We start from the raw sequence: 19,209 nt of genomic DNA, 5'->3' as shown, positions 1-19,209 counted from the left end.
GAGGCGCCGAGCCCTGCGGGGCCTCCCCTTAGAGCCGGCCCAGCGCTGCAGGAGGTGGTGCTACATCAGCACGGGGTGCGTGAGGCCGGGAAAGGAAACGCTGCTGGCACCGCTCGTAGGGCCGCTTTAGGAAAGGAGCGTGGAGGGGAGTGACGGCCAGGAGCAGCGCACAGCGCCGGCTGTCACATTGCTGCCCTGCCAACATGGTTCTGGCACTGCAGCTGGCTGCTCGGTGCCAGCGCTATGTGCAGCACGGGCACCACGCACAGCACTGACCCTGCTCTCCCCTTATTTCTTACATAGGATTCATGTCAGGCTGAACTCGAGCCCTGCGGAGCCCAGCAGCGTTTCACAGCTGTGTGACTCGGGAACAGTGCTGGTGAGTACGGGCACGTCTGGGACACTGACAGTGATTGAACTGATCAAAGCAAAGTCACCCTCGGTCAGACCCAGCTCAGTGCTCTGACACCTCCTTATCAGTGCTGCTATAGAGCTCACGTAGCACACACAGACCCCGTCACACACACACACCTTTGGGACCTCAAAGAGACAGATCACACATAGACCCCATCACTCCACCACCCCATTACACACTCACCCCATCACACTCACACCCCATCACACACCCATCCCATCACACACAGACCCCATCACACATAGACCCCCATCACACACAGACCCCCATCACACACACCTTTGGGACCTCAAAGAGACAGATCTGGGACAGATGCTGTTTCACCCATGCAAAAAAGGTTGGGTAAAGGTTTGTGTACCGAGCAGTGAGCTCTGCTCTGGTAAATGAAATACTCTCAGGTACTCACTGATCCCAGTGGTGAGTTTGCATAGTATTTCTTAACTACTTTGAAAATGTCTTGGGATGTGTATCTGTTTTTTTGTAGATTCCTCTGATTTTGTGTATCTCAGCATGATTTTACTCTAGAAATCACAGGCTCTCATTTATTTCCAAATAGCTCCTGGCAAGAATTGAGGAAAATGAGTCAGAATGGCATATTAAGCTGTCACAGAATGTGTAACCTCTCTCCATATTCAGCTCAAAGGGGGGAGGATGGTGAACGTTGCACTGAGGCAGGCAAAGCTCTTGCACAAGCTGTTGGGTTTGGCAGATAGGGAGGGCTGCTCTTGGGGCTTTCAGCCTTGGATCTGGAACCAGCTCAGATCAAATGACACAAATTAACCAGCTGGGGGAAGCTGAGGGACAGCAGAAAGCAAAGTACAAGGACAAGGTGCTTTATCTCCATGATAAAAACCAACAGCAAAGCAAGTCTGTAGAAAAGAGAATAAAAAGCTTTTTTTCAAATATGTTAACAGTAAAGGAGGGATAAGGAGAATCCCCGTCCTTTACTGGATGTGGCAGAGAACATGACCGCTAAGGATAAGGAAAAGGCTGAGGTTCTCGATGCCTCTTTTACATCTGTCTTTAAAAGTCAGCAAGGTTATCCTCAGGGTATTCTGCTCTCTGACTTGGCTGTCTGGGATGGGGAGCAGAGCAAACCCCCACGATTCAAGAGGAAACAGAGTCCTGCTGTTCCACCTGGAGCACCACGAGTCCATGGGACCAGAGGGTTCTGAGAGAGCTGACAGAGGTGACTGCCAAGTTGCTTTCCACATGCTCAGAGCCCAACCTTGAGGCTCTGCAGGGAAATAACTGTCCATAAAGGCTTTGCTAACAAGCTCCGTTTGAGCTCTGTCTCATTTGTCTCTCGGCTTTCATTGTCCCCAGTCTGTTTCAACCTGAACAGAAGCTGAGGAATTTATTATGTTGCTAATAGAAAGTTTGCTCTCTAGAAAAAAGGGAGAAGTTGGAGGAGTCTGAAGTTACACAAACAGTGCTAGAAGAGGGAGTGAGGAGGGACCTCTTTTATTCAGAGTGAAGCCCAGGGAGCTGGATGTGGTAAGCTGCAGGTTGTAGAAGAAAGGAAGTGGTTGGCAGCGTGGCATAAACAGCCTCTTGTCTTTAGGCTTAGCACTGCAGGCAAACTGCTACAGCAGAACAGCACCTGCAGCAGTTTCTGGTCGGGTGGTAACAGTGCAAATAGTCTCGGGGCAAGAGTTTGCTGGGTAGAGTGCAAGAAGACAGTAAAAATTAGAGAAAACAAGTTATTTTCTGCTTGTGTCAGCTCAGAAAATGAGTTTTTTGGGCAAAGCGGCTTTATTCACTGCTGACATTTAGGATATCCTGCAAGCTGGAAGACCAGAAACAGGATTGATCTGCCTGGCTTAGCTCATACCCGAGGGACGTGCACTGCCAGCTCTGGATCATGGTGCACTTTTGAACTAGAGGGCAGCTTTACTCAGGAAACTCAAATACAGAACAGACAGATGGATTATTCCCCAAAACTCCAGGTGCAGCTGAAGGGGTTTGTCAGGCTGTTTGAGCAGCTGTTTCCATCTTTTCTGAGCACTGTTGTCACTTGTCTAGCATTAATGTGGTAGACACCTCACAGCCACTGCACCACGCAGCCATCACTGGGGGCAGTGTAACCACCCAGCAGACCACAGCACAGACTAACAGCTAAAACCCGTGCTAAACAAAGAGGAAAAAACAGTTCTGCAGATTGGGACTATACATAGTTCTTACCTGGAAAATGGAAGGGCAGAAACAGGAAGAGGACAAGAAAGCGTGTGAGCGGAGGCAGGGTAGTGAAAGGGTTCTGTCTACAAATACAAACCGAGCTAGGACACATTGCAAGCGTAACAATTAACTTTACTGGAGAGTAAGTCATGACACAAGAGTAGTGGAACATGAATTATTTCAGCATTAGCTGGATCACTTGCTAAGCACTGCACTTGTCCTGGTGCTGATCACCACACATACACACACACACCCCCAGTACAGGCCCAGCCACAGCAGCGTTCAGCAGTAGGGAACCTACTTTAAATGTCAAGGCAGCTGGGGAAGGGATGGAGAACCAGTATGGCATGAGGAAAGCGACCATGTGGTCGGCAGCGGTTTTACCTAGAAAACCAGCTTTTCTCAACCGTGTATGAGCTATATAGATGATGGCATTAAACGGCTGTCATTGAGGATCTTCGTTCATGGGATTCACCCCATCCTTCTCAGATCTCACTTGAAAACATGCATAGCTCTCTTGTTCCAAGGGTCCCTTTGCTCTGATCGGTAACGCAGCAGCCTCTAGTGGCCAGGTGCTCCCTCACCCTCCTGGGCAGGAGCAGCAGCCAAACTCTGGCTGCAGTTTTCTTCCCTTTTAAGTTGCAGACAGGCTGTAATTGAAGAGCATTTTCCAGAATGCAGGTTTTTTTTTTTGTACGATTATTAGAGGAAATATTGAAATATTACTAAAAGCCTACACAAAATAATTCACTGTAATTGGAGTGTAACGCCCTTCGTTCTAGTTGACTTGCTTTAAGAGCTGTTGCTTGAAGTGCTCCCGCAGCTCAGGTGCAATTTTATCAGCAGTCACACTCTTGGCATTCAGGATCTCCTCGTGTGCTTCCTGGAAGAGCTGCTTCCCCACGGCTTCTTCCACCCGCCTGCGCCACTCCGCCAACTTGGGCCTCTCTGCAAAGAGGTCGTAGCCAGAAGCAACAGGCTGCAAAGAGAACAACAGGACCTGAGCATCGAGCTGCACTGCCAGCCCAGCCAAGGGGTTTGGGAGGGCTGGGAGCAGAACGAAGCACAGATGTGCCTCCCATGTGAAGCAACACGGAGTTCATTAGGTGGAGTTCATCACTGCTTCTTAACCTGCAGGGAGCAGTGCTGTCCCCTGGGACCTGCAGTGGAATTACAGCCGTGGCAGAGCCCTGAACTGCGTGATGTGGAACACAAGGTCCACACACACCAACGTGTCTCTTCCAAATCCCTGTGATTTCTGTGGCTCATTTTATGACACTGAATCCTGGTAGTGGGAGACAATCAAATAGATTGATTCTCCCCTAAAACAGAAGGTGACTTTATTCCTAGACAACATAGACTTCAGTACTAATGTCTAGGAAGGAGGGTGAGGAGTCCCTGCTCTGCTGCTCAAAGGACAAAGCAGTGGTCAATGAGCACCTTATGTTCAGCTCCCTCAAGACAAATGCAGTTCAGCTTCCCTCCTGAATTTGTGGCCTAAGAGAGCTGTTCTTTCAATCTCTCCTTCATCCTCCTCTGTTTACTTTGTAGTTCAATTTCTTTGTTTTTTTTTTTTCCTGGAAGAAATACCAGAAAATGGAAATTTTGTCCTAACTTCTACACAGAGAAATAAATACCCCTGCAACCTCAATTCTGCTCATGGTCAAAAAGGAACAAGTTTTAATTCCACTGAAGAGTAAACTGCAGAGATGTCCTACAGAGATGGTGCTGCTGCCCACAGCCCAGCTCGTGTATCTGACAGCACTGTGACCGACACTCACCTGCATGAGCTCCACCAGGGCTACAAGGTCTGCCAAGGAGATGTCACTGCCCGCAATGAAGGGTTTGTCCTGCAAGAACTTCTCCTCAAACTGATTCAGGACAACGTTCAGCTCCTCGGTAGCACCTTCCAGTTTCTCTGGAGGCAGCGGCTGGCCTGTAAGGAGAGGTACCAGCATCTGGCAGGGAGGAAAACAGACACTGCTTTTTACATGTTTCCCTCTAAATGAAGTCCAGGTCTCAAACTGCCTTCTTTTAAGGATCCCCCAGTGTCCGTGCCCAAGAACAGCTGTTTGTCAAACAGAACAAGCTGTTGAACAGATTAATGTCAGTGACCATCCTTGCTTCCCATCTGCATCTCCTCCCTAGAAAGTCTGAAATTTCAACCATGCGAGTCTTCTCCCAAGGGAGGGCTGCATCATCTTTAAACAGCTGCATTTTGTTTTCCAGTGGGATGTTCTTTCATTCCATGAAGCTGGGCAGAGGGCACTGAGCTGTGCCTGCTGCTTGCTGTTCACACGGGGTACATTTACCAGGCATGCTGCTCAGTCTGCATCAGCAAGGAATGAGCCCCACAGACTTCAGAGCTACGACTACAGCATGAAGGATTCAGGCCAGTTGGGCAGAGATCTGTGTCTACTAACCAGCCGCATCAATCCCAGGTCTAGGTTTGTTCCTGTCACCTGGATTGTATGTTCACATAGAAAGGCACAGCACACAGAGTGCTGCCATGTCGCTCTCAGTGTCTGATGGCCTTACCTTACTAATGAACAGCTTGCTCCCCTTCCCACGAATGTGGGCTTGCTGCCATGACAGATACTCATCAATCCTGGCCTGTTTCTGCAGGTCGGAGGGGTACCAGTGATCAGGAGTCTTGAATTTCCGGGCCAGGTACATGAGGATGGCAACGCTGCCAGAAAGCAGGACAGAGCAGAGTGATAAGCTGAGATAAAAGCACCTCGTCCTTCCTCCTTCTCCCAAATCCTGCACTGCTGTGTGAGCAGCAATAGACATTTTAGAGCACACATAAAGCACGGAATGAGTTCATACCAACTCAGAGCTTTGCGTTGCCATGCCGTCCTGCAGCAGGTGCCTTCTAACAGATCTACGCATTGAACTACAGCCCCCAGCTGAAGGCAGCGAGTAAAGGATATAGGGGCAGGTGTCTTAGCTCAGGAACATTGCCTACACACAAGCCAGCTGCAAGCAGCAGCTCAGAGCTTTCATAGCCAGTGCTGAGGTGAGTTATGAGAGGAAGCTTCCCTTAGAACACACTGTTGTGTTCTACATACAAGCAGAAAGAGGCAAACAAGTGCCTGCAGCCCCAGCACTATGCTGCCACCCAACCATTAGGACTAACAGTCCTTCAGCAGAGGACTGAGCTTATTTGTGCCTTACCTCTCTGCTAAGGTGAAGGAACCATCCTTCAGTGCAGGCACTTTCATCAGCACGTTCACCTTCCTGAACTCCTCGGTCCTCTGCTGCCCTGAGGGAAATGAGAGATATTTTCCTTATCAGTGGTGCTCAGCTCCCATCTGGGAACAGCTGAGGAGTCCATGGGCCACACGTGGGTCATTTCTGGCTTTGACTGTACAGATACAGCCCTACACTGCAGGGGTAGATTCTGGCTTTGCCTTTTGATGTCAATTTACTTATTGCCTGCATACCAGAACAACCTCTTGACAAAGGTCAAAATGGTTCAGAGTCCTTTCATACCAGCGATGTTTGTCAACTCAGGGCAGTATCAGCACAAAGTTTGTGCTTGGAGGGACCTGTCAGGGCACAGACACCAAGCAGCTTTGGGGGAAGGGATCTCAGTACCACACACACAGTGGATTAACCACAGGGACAGTGAGAAAGAAAGGCATTTCTCCTTTCTTTTTTCTTTTTTTCCCCTGGAAAATAATAAAATTTATATTAATCTGTTTAAAGGAACCGGATTCCTATGATTCCATATAAAGCCATGGGAACTTCATTACAAACATATTAATGAGCTCTTTGTGAGAGGTTTCCTTATCATAGATCAGAGCAAATAGAGAGGTGAGTTTGCTTCTAAGCCATCTTTTAGGTCTCCCCTGTAAGCAGGCAGAGAGTAAAGCTGACCGGGGCTGTTCTGTTCCTCCCAGTGCTTTGTTACCTCTGGACCCAAGCTCTGACACCTACATTCATACCAGCCTCCTCCCAGCCCCTGGCTTCAGAGCCACACGTGCATCTCTGTATGTGCATCTAATGCCTTACTCCCTGTCGTACCCTCCTGTGTGAGTCACCTGGGGATCTTTGTGCCCCAGGAGATGCTCTGGAAAAGGCTTGTTTTCCCAGAACTTGGCAAAACCGATTTGTGAGTAATTCTCTTTCAGTTTTTCCATTCCCCTTCGTGCTCTCACTGCTCGCCTGCCAGCCTCTTGTTTGGATCAACATCTCACCACAACCACTCATTGGCAAGAAGGGAAAGGACACTGTATGGGCTTTTACCCCAGCTGCAATCAGCTCCTATTCACATAGGTCATAAAGAGGAAAGCGGCATCAAGTGCATTCAGTGAGCAGCCAAGGCATGAAGGGGAACACCCAGACAAGAAACCACAACACCCAGAGGTTTGTCTAACAACAAGCTGGAGCCTCTTGTTTCTCTATCAATTTCAGCCTTGGAACCCTTCTCATCTTGCGCTGTTTTTAAGCCCAATACATTCACTGAATTTCACAACAGAGCACTGGAAAAGCTGAAAGGCAGTTTTTACCAGCAAAGAAAAGATACAGATCTCCAGACGTCCTCTGTTGGAAACACACGATACCTCTGTGGCGGGTTCCTACCCACAGTCAGTTGGTTTTAGAACAAACAAAAGCCCTTGTTCCCCCTGCAGCCCTCAGCTCTCTGCTTCTGGTTGCTGCGCTTCACCCTCCGCTGCCTTCACCACCTCAGTGCTGTCCGTGTGACTTCACCCCACTGTGCCCCACTGCAACGCCCAGGGGAGGCCAACACTGCGCTGCCAGGCACCGATACCGCAACACAGAGCAACTGGAGGACACTTAGAAGGGGCGAACCCCACGCTGGGTCTGTCCCCGTTGATGGCTGCACTTCCCATCTCCTTTTAGCAACTGAAGCACAGCCCGAGGAGCGTTACTTCTCGGAACAACGTCTCTTTTCCGTCCCCCATTTTCTGTTGGGGTTGGGCTGTTCTCAAAGAGCTCGCACGGGGCTCTGCAGAACCACGGCACGAGGGGGGGAACGCGGGCACCAGCACCGCCCCTAAGAACCCCTAAGGACAGGAATCCCCCGCCCGCTGCTATCAGGGGCAGCGGCCCCTTCCCATCCCCGCTCACCCTTCATCAGCTCCACGCGCTTGAACTCGAACGGGATGTTGTTGCACCGGGCGAAGATGTAGACGGCCCGGCAGGGCTGCGACAGCAGATCCAGGTACAGCTCCAGCCCCATGATGCTGCTCCTTCGGCCCGTCCCGTCCCGCAGACGCCGGGTAGAGGCGGGGCAGCACCGTGGGGCGGACCCGCAGCTCCCGCCCCGTCCCCACCCGGCTCCGCTCCGCCGGAACCGAACCGAGGGTGACGGTGCAGCCGCTCCCTAGGACACACAGGGCGAAGTTCTGCCACGTGCCATTAGGACTCGGTTGGCTTCATCACCGCCCTTAATCACTTAATGATAAGGAATGAAGGCAGGTGGTTAATGGGATGCTGTGCCCGGGCAGGTTCGCTCGTGGCAACCCGCCACGTATGGGATTGTACACATCGACTCCGTCACTAAGCACAACACAAGCAGCAGGAACACAGATGTGCTCTGCTGCTGTGACAAGCACATGTTGCTCCTGCTGACCCTGGGGATTTCCTGACTTTCATACCTCCAAGCTTTCTAGCACCATCCCTGTTATTTTTCCTCCATCAGTGTATTACCAATGATGGTGTACGTTTATACTGCTTTACAAAACAACGAAAGGCAGAGCTGGGTCTCTTCCTGCAGGTCTCCAAGGGCAAACGGAGGCTACAAGCACAGGGCAGGTGTAAGCCTGTCAGGGACAGCTGGAAATACCAGTGGTGAACATAGAGTTAAGGCCTTTAAGCTCACAGCGGACAGGAGGTGTTTTAGTCTGCGTTAACAGTAACACTTTGCACAGCTGCTGCCAACCCTTGTACAGAAGGGAAGGAAACAACCCAGGCAGGGAAATAACTAAAAGACAGAACAGGACAACCACAAATCCGCTGTCATCACCTTTGCATTCCAGAAACTTTAAAATAGTTTATATAATATCTTTAAAAAACATACATGTCTATTTATTTAAAAGCTGCAGTTCATTCAACCTAGAACGGCTCTTTGAACAGCATCCTGCTCCAGGCACTGCACACATTCCTCATGACACAGCTCCTGGCACAACGTGGCACAACCAAACCGTCCCATTTCAGTGTTAAAAAAGGCACGACCCTCACATCTGTGAGCAGCAGCTCCATCAGGCCCATGACTGAGACCTGGCCCTGGCTCCCCTGTTCACTGCTGGTAGTTTTACATATGGCAGTCAGGTAATGATGCAAAATTCTCTTCCAAAGCAATTGCATTTGCTTCTCGAAAGCCAGTAAGTTGACCCTGTTTCCTGTGTCCTTGAATGAGGCCTGTAATAGCTGACTTGAGATGAGATAAGCTTGAGGAGATGATCACCAAGCTGAGGAACCGCATCTCCTTGTTACTGTGCTGGGTATCTTCAGTGCCACGAAACACAGCCAGCTCTATTTGCATTCATTCATTCAGACTCGTTTCTGTGCTCGCTCGACCTGTTCAAAATTAAAGTTGAGAAGGTGAGTGGAAACGCTCCTGCCCATGGTCACACAGAAGGGACTTTGGGCAGCAATGTAACAGTACCACGATCTGTTCTGTACCGCCCTGCCCCTTACATTCCTTATCTGCAACTCAAAATTGTTATTTTTCAAGGACAAATATTTATCGAGTCCTCAAAGAAGGGAGCAGAACATTTGCTCAAATCATACAGCACAAAAGTATCTGTTACGGTTCCCTTGTCCACCAATGTGGCAAGTTAAATGCTATCCCATTTCTGTCCAAAAGCTCTCAACTTTATTACTGTGTGTAAAGATCTGCAGAAAATGCTTTTCTTCACACCAAAATGGATATTCCTCAGTCCAAGAGAAGGATTCTGGACACTGCTCCTTGTGCTTGCCATGACTTGCAATGAACTGTAAACTATAGTTTTGAATTTTGAATTTTCTTCCCCATTTTCTGCTGTTTTTCCCTCTTGCAGTCACCTTGACTGTCCTCTCAAGTTTAGACAGAGCCTCCTCGTATTGCTGCACCAACGGCTTTAACAACCTGCCCTTGACCAAGTGCTTCTCTATGTCTGGAATGCCGGCATCCTTCAACATCTGCAGAAACCTGCGTTGCTGCACAATAAAACAGACACAGGAGAAAAAGAAGTGAGTGCTCCCCCTTCACAAGGCGCACCCTGCTGCGTCCCAGCTGGAACACGAGCACATCTGGGGATTCTCTGCCTAGTCATGGAATTAAGATTTTCCAAGTACAAAACACAGCTGATTGGAGAAGGTTAAAAAGTAACGTGAACTTTCTGCTCCTTACAGTCCTCCATCTTTCCATTTCAAATGAACCTGATACCAATGTCATACCTGGATTCTGAGGACCATGCTGAAAGCTAAGCCTGCTTTTCCTGCACGAGCTGTTCTTCCAACACTGAAATCAGAACAAGGAACATCAAGTCAGTTCAGTCACGCATTAGTCACTGCCATTATCAGCTTCAGGAGCCTGGTTGAGAAACTCTCCAGATTTAGGAGAAAGTCTGGATTTGCATGTTTAACAGGGCCATGTGTTACAAAGGATGAACATTTCCAGAGTCCATTTACAGCTGCTGAGCCTCTGCAGTGTTCTGAGCATCTGGAAACCCAACTTGATGCTCTCCAGGACAATGCTTGTAGTAGCTCCTGTAGAATACATTTATATAACAGGGTGCCAGATTTCTGTTTTAATCCCACATTGCTCTCATCATGCCATGAATTAGCTTCCGATTTAACAAGCTAGTTCTACATTAAAAGGAGTTAAGTTAAAAGGAGTTTCAGCTCTGGATTTTTCTGAGTGCATGTTGCTTATGCTAAGTGTTTCAGAGAACACCGAGCTCAAACACCTTCCTTTTGTTCCTGCTTCTCTTACCGGTGGATGTATGTCCTGATGAACTGAGGTGTGTCATAGTTTATTACACAATTCACTCCTTTAATGTCAATCCCTCGAGCAGTGGCATCTGTGCTGATTAACCTGGATTTAAATGTACATACAGTTGCTTTCAGGTAACATCTCTGCCATTACACAAGCACACACAAAACAGCTGAACACAGCACAACTACTGCTTATCTGTTAAAACTGGGTAAACTTCTCAGCTCTAAGCATTAAAGCAGCATTGGAAGTCACACAGTATAACTGGCATTAGCTGTCTGTTCCAAATGTCACTACAGTTATATATGAAAAACTACAGAGCATTTCCAAGTTCTCCAAGCATGTAACACTGAGCCAGGCAGCTGCCAGCACAACAGAGGTTACAAACCTGTAAACCATCTGAGCCCTGTTTAAATATCCTCTTAGTTTTACACACTAGAATTAGTATATGTCCTAAGACTTACAGGAAACTCATTTAAGATACTCACAGTTGTATCTTTCCTTGTTCAAATTCCTTCATGGTCCTTTGTCGCTCATTTGGAGGTATACGAGAAGAAAATTCGGCCACAGTGATACCACCAAAAGCCTGAACAAGCAGGAACAATCTGCAGGTGGATGGGATAGAAACCATCGCTTCACTACTTAACCCTGTAACACCACTATGGCAGCCACCTGCCAAATGATCTCATGAATATACTCACCTGTGAGAAGCCTCTCTGGAGTTGGTAAAGCACAACACACGGGTAAACTTCTTTGTTAGCATGAAGTGCAAGAGGAGCAATGGCTTGGAATTCAGGTCACAAGGCACATAACTTTGCTGCAGTCATCAGGGAAGAAGTTCAGAGACAAATTACTTCTCACCAAAGCTATTTTCCCTGAAACTTACTAGGATATCTTCCCTGAAACTTACTACTTGTCCATAACATATATAGGCTTGGATGTTTTGCATCTAACAGCAACAAAACCAGATCCCATAGTGCCACCCCCTATTTAGAACAAGTCACAGCAACACAGCACAAGGCAGAGGCAGGAGACCTATTTTTTTCTAGTGCTCTGACTTCCCTATAGCAAGTATCAGCATGCGCTGTCTTCTTGTCTACATACTGATCTGTACTCGCATGCCTCAAAACGCATGCTATACGTATATATGTAAAATATAACTTGAGATGGACAGTTGAGAAGTGCTACATTACTACTTATCTCCACTCCCTTTTGCAAGCAAACTTAATTTGATACGAAGAGCTTAATTTTAAAGAATTCCAGTCCTGACCAAACAAACAATTAGTAATGAGAAAACAGATGAGTGAAGGCAGAGCTCTTTGAGTAAAAAACCTCCCAAAGCCACTTTCTTTCAGCATCTCTGTCATACAAGGCACTGAAGGAAAGGTGTATTTGTCTGTAAGCTACAAACATCACTAGATACCCCACACTTAAACTAATCTCAAAGTCTAACTTATTCAAACACTTTTTTTTCCCAGCAGCTACCAAATAGGTTATTTTTATGGATGCAAGAGAATTAATATCATACCGACAGCCCCTCAGGGAGTGTGTACTTCTCTTCAGAATCTTGTTCGGCCTCTGTTCCATCTCTGAGTGTTTTTTTCTCAGAGTAGACAGATGTGAAGAGGCGAGGCTGAAACAAGCCCAACTGCTGCAGCTTCTCTGGGTCCTGGGTCAGCGTAGCTGAAAACAGCAGTTTCTGTAAGGGTATCTGAGGGTAACAGCAGCTGAAACAAACAGCATATGGAAACTGAACTCTGAGCATAGGGCAAAGGAATTCCCCCACATGTGCTTTCAGATGATGTTATGAGGGAAGTAATTAACGATTTTTAACACCCTTTTCCCGCTCTGGGCCCTTCTGGTAAATCTTGCTTAATAGTGGAGCTCACAGATGGAACTGGATCAGCATTCTTAACTCAACTGCACAGCACTGATTTGTTACCTTGGCACACATCCCTGCACCCCAGTCACCCCCACCCCAATCCCAGTCACTTCCTTCCTCCATTGATGATCTCACTTTCTGATGCACTTCTGCCATGCTATTTGAAAAGAGCAGCTGCAAATGCACAGTTCAGCATTTCCCTTCCAAGTCTGTCAGAGGGCAACGCTCCTGTTTGCTGTGTGAATGATTCAGAGACCTGCAGTATTTGTGTATTCTTTTGGTGCTGCTTTAGAATAGTTAGGGAATGCCTGAAGAAGGCAATACTTAGATTTCAGTCTAAAAGCCATCCCTCAATACCAGCTGTTCAGTGCCTGCTTTCACAAGCTTTGAAGAAGTAGCTGCCTCAGTTTGGCAGACATTTCTCGGAATAACCTTGCAAACAGTTCAAAGAAATGCGTTTTGCAGCTTACCTCGCTGCTGTGACAGGTCCTGGTATGGTCCTCCGAAAAAGTCTATTAGAACCAGCTTCATTTTCTGCTTGGAACGCAGCTTTGACAACCTGGTTCAGCCAATTCTGGTGCATGTCATCAATCATACGGTCAGCTTCGTCTATGATCTGAATTCACACAGACAAAAGACATTACCTGTTAAATACTACCTTGAACATGGCAGCTTTTTTTTTTAATTATTTAAGTCTGTAACAGTGAGCCAGAATCCAAGAAACTTCCAGCCAACAGAAATGCTTACTTTGCCCATCTTTCCTCAAATGAAGGCAGGCATTTCTATCCTAAAACTGAATTTTGATTTCCTTTTAGATGCTCAGTAGCCAACTGGACACTCAAACTACATACAAGTTCATTTGCGCTTCTGCAAAGACATGGTTGTATTTAAGAGAAAACTTGTCAAACCCTAATTAAGGTGGCAGCCATGTCTCTGTACAGATTCCAATACGGTGGAATTAACTTGAAACTCTGATAATTAACTCTGAAAAATAACACCTTTATTTTTTAAACAGAATAGCTTTACTCCAAGTTTGTGTCTGCAAGGGTAAGTAAGTGTCACGAGCTGGAATAGAACTTCTCATCTTAAGGCAGCTGCCTGGACAGTCTAAAGCACAGACCAAGTACATACAACAGTTCCAACAGGGAGATATTTATGCACTATGCAAGAGCAAAGCAAGAATTACAGACCCAAGGAAGCATACACTGAAATGGCAGGTGTGTGGACTCACCAGGAAGCGAAGCTGTGTCAGGCTGAACCCTGGGGTCTTACTGATGTGATCTGCGAGCCTCCCTGGTGTAGCCACAATAATATCAGCGAGGCTGCAATAGCCCGTCACTCTGCAAGAACAAGCAGCTCATCAGTAAGTTTCTCCCCTCACTGTAAAGCATTAAACAAAGATCCTTGGTGGCCTGAAGATTTTCCTAATGTTTTTTCACTTAAAGTAATACAATTCAAATATCCAATTTACCGGCACTCAAAAGCAATACTGGGCACTAAATCTTGCCCTCCACTGTACCACCTCAGCTTAAGCAGAAAGTAACATTCTTCATTGCAAGTCAGAAAAGAGCACATAAGAAAAGCTGCAGCAGAAACCAGTAAAAAAACAAAACCAGCCTCTATCATATAAATCCACTATCCAAAATCCTTCCCACATGATGATGCAGTATAACAGTCTGTATTTTGACCTCTGCCTGTGGAGATTACAGTTTACAATCTCTATAAAACTTAACAAACGACCACTTAACCTACTTTTTCTGGACAAGCATTTCCTGCTCCTTCGCAAAAGATTTCTGGCCAGTGATCAATACAACCTTCAGACCTGTCCCATCGGTGTAAATGTTGAACACTTTACTCACCTGAAAAGAAATGGACTTTGTTAGCTGCAAGAAAATCAGTGAAATTGATACTTTCCATAAAGAACAATTCCACTGACAGAGCATTCAGCCTGCTTCCATTAACAGCCAAGCAAATATTTACTGCATTAGCCCTTCTTTCAGCATAGCAAGAAAGGTGAAGAGCTGGGTACCTGTTGTGCCAGTTCCTTTGTGGGCAGAACAACCAGAGCTCGCACTTGGCAAACCACCCTATCCAGCAGAACCTATAAAAACAAAGGTTAAATGAGGCCCTGACAGCAATGGGGTGAGAAGGAGTTTCTTTAAACAAATAAGAAGAGATAGGCTTGACACATCCACCCAGAGTTTTACATTTCTGTTTTACTCCCCCACCTCCTCTCATCTCATTTTATCAGCTGTCTGTGAAAGAGCAGTGAGCACAAAAGGATTCACACAGATCCTGAAGGGCAGCTTTGACCAAAAAAAAAAAAAAAACCCAACAAAAACCCTACTGATTTGCACTCACAAATTTCTGGTCTTTCTCACCTACTTTTAAATTCAAATTCTGCCTGAACAAAAGCAACCTCAATGTTTTCTGTGCAGGTATTTTGCTGGTAGTACAAACTCACCTGTACTATTGGTATGACAAAGGACAGGGTTTTACCACTGCCAGTGGGAGCTGAGACACAGATGTCTCTGGGGCGATATCCTCCCTGCCCCATCAAATACCCATTGGATGCACTCTGTAGAACAGCAGGTATCACCTCTGCCTGAACTGAACAAAAATGGAAACAAACATTATTTACACAGTTAATCGACTAAGACTAATTTATCTAGGAAATCTACATTTTACACAACAAACCAGTTTCCACATCTGTGCCACTGCTGCTACAGGCATAAAACAGGAAGAATTAAAACCAGAACAGATGCTGTTTTTCCCCCCAGGTCTTTTTCATTCATGAGCTTAGCACTGAGTGCAGATTTCCTTCCCCAAGAATTCAGCTATTTCTTATGCTCAGAATAGATGTTACTCTGTTAAATACTGTTTTCAGCTCCTGCCCATATTGTTGTATTCATGTAAGGTTGAAGTACACAAAATATGCATCAGGGAAAATCAGCATTATCTACCAAGGAGCAAAACAAACACTTTCCACGGGCTCTGAAGTCAGTCAAGTTTGCTTCAAAAGAGAAAATGAGGACTGAAATGAACAGTCCTGTAAGAACAACAGCTATAACTGCCACCTGTGAACTCTCTTCTTTCCCTGCCTCACAACTAGTCCTCACAAACCAGCCACCTTGTTTTATTTACGAGGCTTAGCAGCAGGGAACTAAGTAGAACTGGAATGACACAAGCAAGCTCTCCCTCTTTTGGCAGCTGTGAGCTATTACTTCAGAGGGAAGATTTAGGTTGGATGTTAGGGGGAAAGTTGTTTACTAGGAGAGTGGTTAGGCCCTGGAACAGGCTGCCCAGGGAGGTTGTGGATGCCCCGTCCTTGGAGGTGTTCAAGGCCAGGTTGGACGGGGCCCTGGGCAACCTGATCTAGTAAAGGTGTATGTTTGGTGGCCCTGCCAGGCAGGGGGTTGGAACTACATGATCCTTGAGGTCCCTTCCAACCCGGGTCATTCTGTGACTCTGTGATTCAAAACATACATTTTGTGTAGTAGCATTTATAACTAAATGAAAGCCTTCAATTACTAGAACACATAATGTTATGAAAATAGAAGTTAAAAACTGAATTCATTAATGCATTAGGCTTGCTTTTGTTTTATGTTTCATCTCATTGACTACACAAAATATACAGCAGCAGTGAAGGAAATACATGAGCAAGTTTAGAGAAAGAAGGTACCTGGAAAAAAGGACTCTATGCCATTCATCTGCAGCTTTTTCAACAGCTTGGGGTGAATTTCTGGGACATCCCTGATGGGAATTAGATTCTCTTTGATCCGTTTTTGCACTAACTTGGGTTGAGCAAGCCAATGTGGTAAGAAGGGCTGTACCTGGGGTGAGAGAGAAAGAGCAGCAGAGTGTTTTTGCTACTGAACAGGCAAAGCCATACACTAAACACATGCCGATATGGCACCTTTTCATTCCTAGCTGCCATCTAAATTCAGTCAATGCTGTTACCTTCTGCACGGGCTTTTTGTCATAGTCCCCCAGAACTGCCAGGCTGGAAGGTGGTGGATGTGCTTCTTCCCCCACGGCTGCTGAGGGCAGCTCCTCCTCTGTACTTCGGTCTCCTTCACTGCTCTCTTTCTTCCTCTCTTCAGCTCCTTCATTTCCCTCATCCCTCTTCCTCCTTTTAGGGGATTTTTTAAGTTTGCTCCTGTCTTCCCGTTGTTCAGCATCTCCTTCAGATTCTAAGTAACAGCAGCACAGCGCTACAGATCACAGCGCTCCACACACACAATGCTGCAGCGCGGTGCTGCCCCCATTACCTGCCCCATGGCCCAGCTCTCCATCCTTCCTTCTCTTCACAGCGCTGCCGCCCTCTCGCTCCTTCCTCAGCCGTCCCTGCTCGGCTTCGCCCTCCAGCCCCTCTCCGCCGAGCTCCTGCTGCCTTCTCAGCTGCCGGGCCTTCGCCTGCTCGCGGAGCCGCTCCAGCAGGGCCCGAGCCCGCTCCTCCTGCGCCGTATCGTCCGCATCCTCCTCCTCCCCGATGTACCTGAAAGGGCCGAGCAGCAGCCGGTCACACACGGCCGGTCACACACGGGCCCCCCAACCCGGCTTCTGCCCCACCTGCTGACTGCGAACAGCGCCATGTCCGCGTGAGGGGGGGCTCCTGAAGAGCGGGAAGATGGCGCTGAGGGGAGGCGGAGCCAAGATGGCGGCCGGGCGGGAACTGTGATGGCGCCTGAGGGGAGCTCGAGGCACAGCACTTAAGGCGACCCAAAGATGTCTAAGGCAACAGAGAGAGCTAAGCACACCCATGGTGCGCAGTGAGGTAAAAACGGCCCTGTGGCACCGCAACACTCCTCAGAGCGTAACCACTGGGTCCTACATGTGGAAACAAACGCTAACCCTCCATTTGTTTTAACAACCACATCCATCCCCAACTGGAGGCCGCACCAGACAGTTTGTTTTTAAATCTTTTATTTGTTTTCCACACGGAGAAAACAGAGGAATGATGAAGCAGCAGTACTGGGACACGCTAAGAAGGAGCCATCCGTCTGTGAGTGCACAGTGTAGCACAGGGCCGGCTGTGTGGTGGTCTCTAATGGAGCACAAGGGAGGTGTGGGAGCAGCCTCGGCACGGCAGGGAGAGCTCTATGCAAAGGTGGAACCGTTCCAACCCACGTTGGCAGCGTTTATGTCGAAGTAGTTGATGTACACCCTGCAGAAGAGGCATAGGAATACACAGGAAGCGACTGTTATTGACAAGTTTGTGTAAGCAGTGAGACAAGGTAACAGGGTAGAGGAGAGCGCATCCTGCCTCCCAGAAACTGAAGTATTTACTGGAAGCTGTTCGACATGTGTGACAACCATCAGCTCATATCCCTGGAGCCTCTGGAACTGTACTTGATATCAAATACAAGCTCTTCAGTCAGGAGCATCTCAAGACACCTTTTGTGTAGCCGCATGTAGGCACTGCCTGAAGTTCTACCCCTGTGCAGGCTGCTTGTTCCTACTTGTGAGCTCCAGCTCCCTGCTGCTCCTCCCTCCTGCTTCCAGGCCCCACCATGATTAAACATCACACCCCAGCAGTGAATCAATCTGCATTGTGGACTCCACTGCTTGCCAATCTCAGGTGTTCTTTCCTACAAGGCTAAATGGCTTCGTGGAGAACTTCCAAGGGAAAGATGCATGTAACAAACTTTTAAGTGGCCATGAAGAGCTCCAAGAGATTACTTTGTATGTATTCTAAGCGCCTGCTGGTAGCTTTTTGCTTCTTCAAATGATATTTCCAAAGCAGTCTCAGAGCAACAGATAGAAAGGACCACATCCCAGCCCTACCTGTCTGCAGATACGTGCAAGTGCTTTGCAATCATATCGCACAGCAGCTTGGTGTACGTCTTGTTCTGCTGCCCTCCGATTTTACCGATGCTGTAGAGGCTGCAGAGCGCGCAGGGATCCGTGGAGCCCCCGAAGGACATCATTTGATCAGGTACGATGTGCACAGCTATGTACTGCAAGAAATAGGCGGTGAATAACACGCAGCTCTCTCCCCGTTGTGGGTACAGGGCTGAGCATTACACAACAGCACGTTGTGCCAGGCTCAGGGCCTGCCCTCCATTGGGTTGCGGTGGGTCACAGCGACCCCCGAGCCGGGGTAGGGGGGAAGGCTGCGTTTGCACCGCGATGCTCGAATGGCGGACCCCCCCCCAATTCATTCCCCACCCGGTACCGAGATGCGGCCCCGCACACAGCGCTCCCCGCCCGCCCCTCGGCCTCACCTGCGCGGGTTTGCCGGTGGCCTTGGCCAGCTGCTGGGTGAGCTCGCCCAGCAGGCTGTCGGGCACGGCGTCCTTGCAGACGTTGGTGTGGATGGTGAACATCGGCATGGCGGCGGTGCGGGGCTGAGAGCAGAAAGGAGAGAATAGAACTACGTGCGGTGGCGGGGCTTGGTGTGCGCGTGGGGCTGCACCGAGCCGGCCTTAAAGGGACCGCGCCCCGAGGGGCGGGGAGGTGCCCTCATCATTGCCCAGCAACGACCAACGGGACCCTCGCTGTGCCAGGGTCTGATCGCTGTTATTCCCCTGTTATTTCCGCTCAGTGTTACGATGTCGAGCGTATTCTAAGCGTGCATTGCTGGCTGCACTCTGAAGTTGGGCCCTGCTGCTCCTCGTGGCTGAGGAATATGATTTAGCTGGGAAGTATTGGTAATGGTTGGACTAGATGATCTTCTAGGTCTTTTCCAACCTTGATAATTCTGTGATTCTGTGATTCTGTGATTCTGTGATTCTGTGATTCATACTTGCACGTGTGGGGCTCCCTCCCCACGATTCTACATAA

The 19,209-nt window shown here is 48.0% G+C and overlaps 3 protein-coding genes and 1 long non-coding RNA gene across 4 annotated transcripts; 1 reads left to right on the top strand and 3 right to left on the bottom strand.

Moving 5' to 3' along the window:
* Positions 1-6: 6 nt before the first annotated feature.
* Positions 7-13,077, top strand: LOC116654115. Its single transcript, XR_004309039.1, has 3 exons — positions 7-75; positions 304-379; positions 9,625-13,077. It is a non-coding gene; the product is annotated as an uncharacterized LOC116654115 (long non-coding RNA).
* LOC107321445 (glutathione S-transferase theta-1-like) lies at positions 2,705-7,875 on the bottom strand. The gene is made up of 5 exons (XM_015878346.2): positions 7,691-7,875; positions 5,771-5,858; positions 5,132-5,282; positions 4,375-4,551; positions 2,705-3,572 (listed from the first exon to the last, which is right to left on the bottom strand). Exons 1-5 carry the CDS (start codon positions 7,800-7,802, stop codon positions 3,372-3,374), a joined length of 729 nt encoding a protein of 242 aa, XP_015733832.1. The 5' UTR covers positions 7,803-7,875; the 3' UTR covers positions 2,705-3,371.
* On the bottom strand, positions 8,575-17,123 carry DDX51 (DEAD-box helicase 51). The gene is made up of 16 exons (XM_015878345.1): positions 16,996-17,123; positions 16,695-16,921; positions 16,384-16,616; positions 16,106-16,256; positions 14,888-15,033; positions 14,453-14,524; positions 14,176-14,282; positions 13,655-13,763; positions 12,894-13,039; positions 12,070-12,268; positions 11,243-11,358; positions 11,030-11,146; positions 10,542-10,643; positions 10,004-10,067; positions 9,629-9,763; positions 8,575-9,142 (listed from the first exon to the last, which is right to left on the bottom strand). The coding sequence occupies exons 1-16, from the start codon at positions 17,016-17,018 to the stop codon at positions 9,116-9,118; spliced, it is 1,974 nt and encodes a 657-aa protein (XP_015733831.1). The 5' UTR covers positions 17,019-17,123; the 3' UTR covers positions 8,575-9,115.
* A 209-nt stretch (positions 17,124-17,332) lies between these two features.
* Positions 17,333-18,857, bottom strand: MIF (macrophage migration inhibitory factor). The gene is made up of 3 exons (XM_015878347.2): positions 18,651-18,857; positions 18,211-18,383; positions 17,333-17,590 (listed from the first exon to the last, which is right to left on the bottom strand). Exons 1-3 carry the CDS (start codon positions 18,756-18,758, stop codon positions 17,524-17,526), a joined length of 348 nt encoding a protein of 115 aa, XP_015733833.1. The 5' UTR covers positions 18,759-18,857; the 3' UTR covers positions 17,333-17,523.
* Between the last annotated feature and the right edge of the window lie 352 nt (positions 18,858-19,209).

Source organism: Coturnix japonica, chromosome 15 (genome assembly GCF_001577835.2).
Source record: "Coturnix japonica isolate 7356 chromosome 15, Coturnix japonica 2.1, whole genome shotgun sequence".
Classification (NCBI taxonomy): Eukaryota; Metazoa; Chordata; class Aves; order Galliformes; family Phasianidae; genus Coturnix; species Coturnix japonica.
This window is presented reverse-complemented; position numbering and strand designations above follow the sequence as displayed.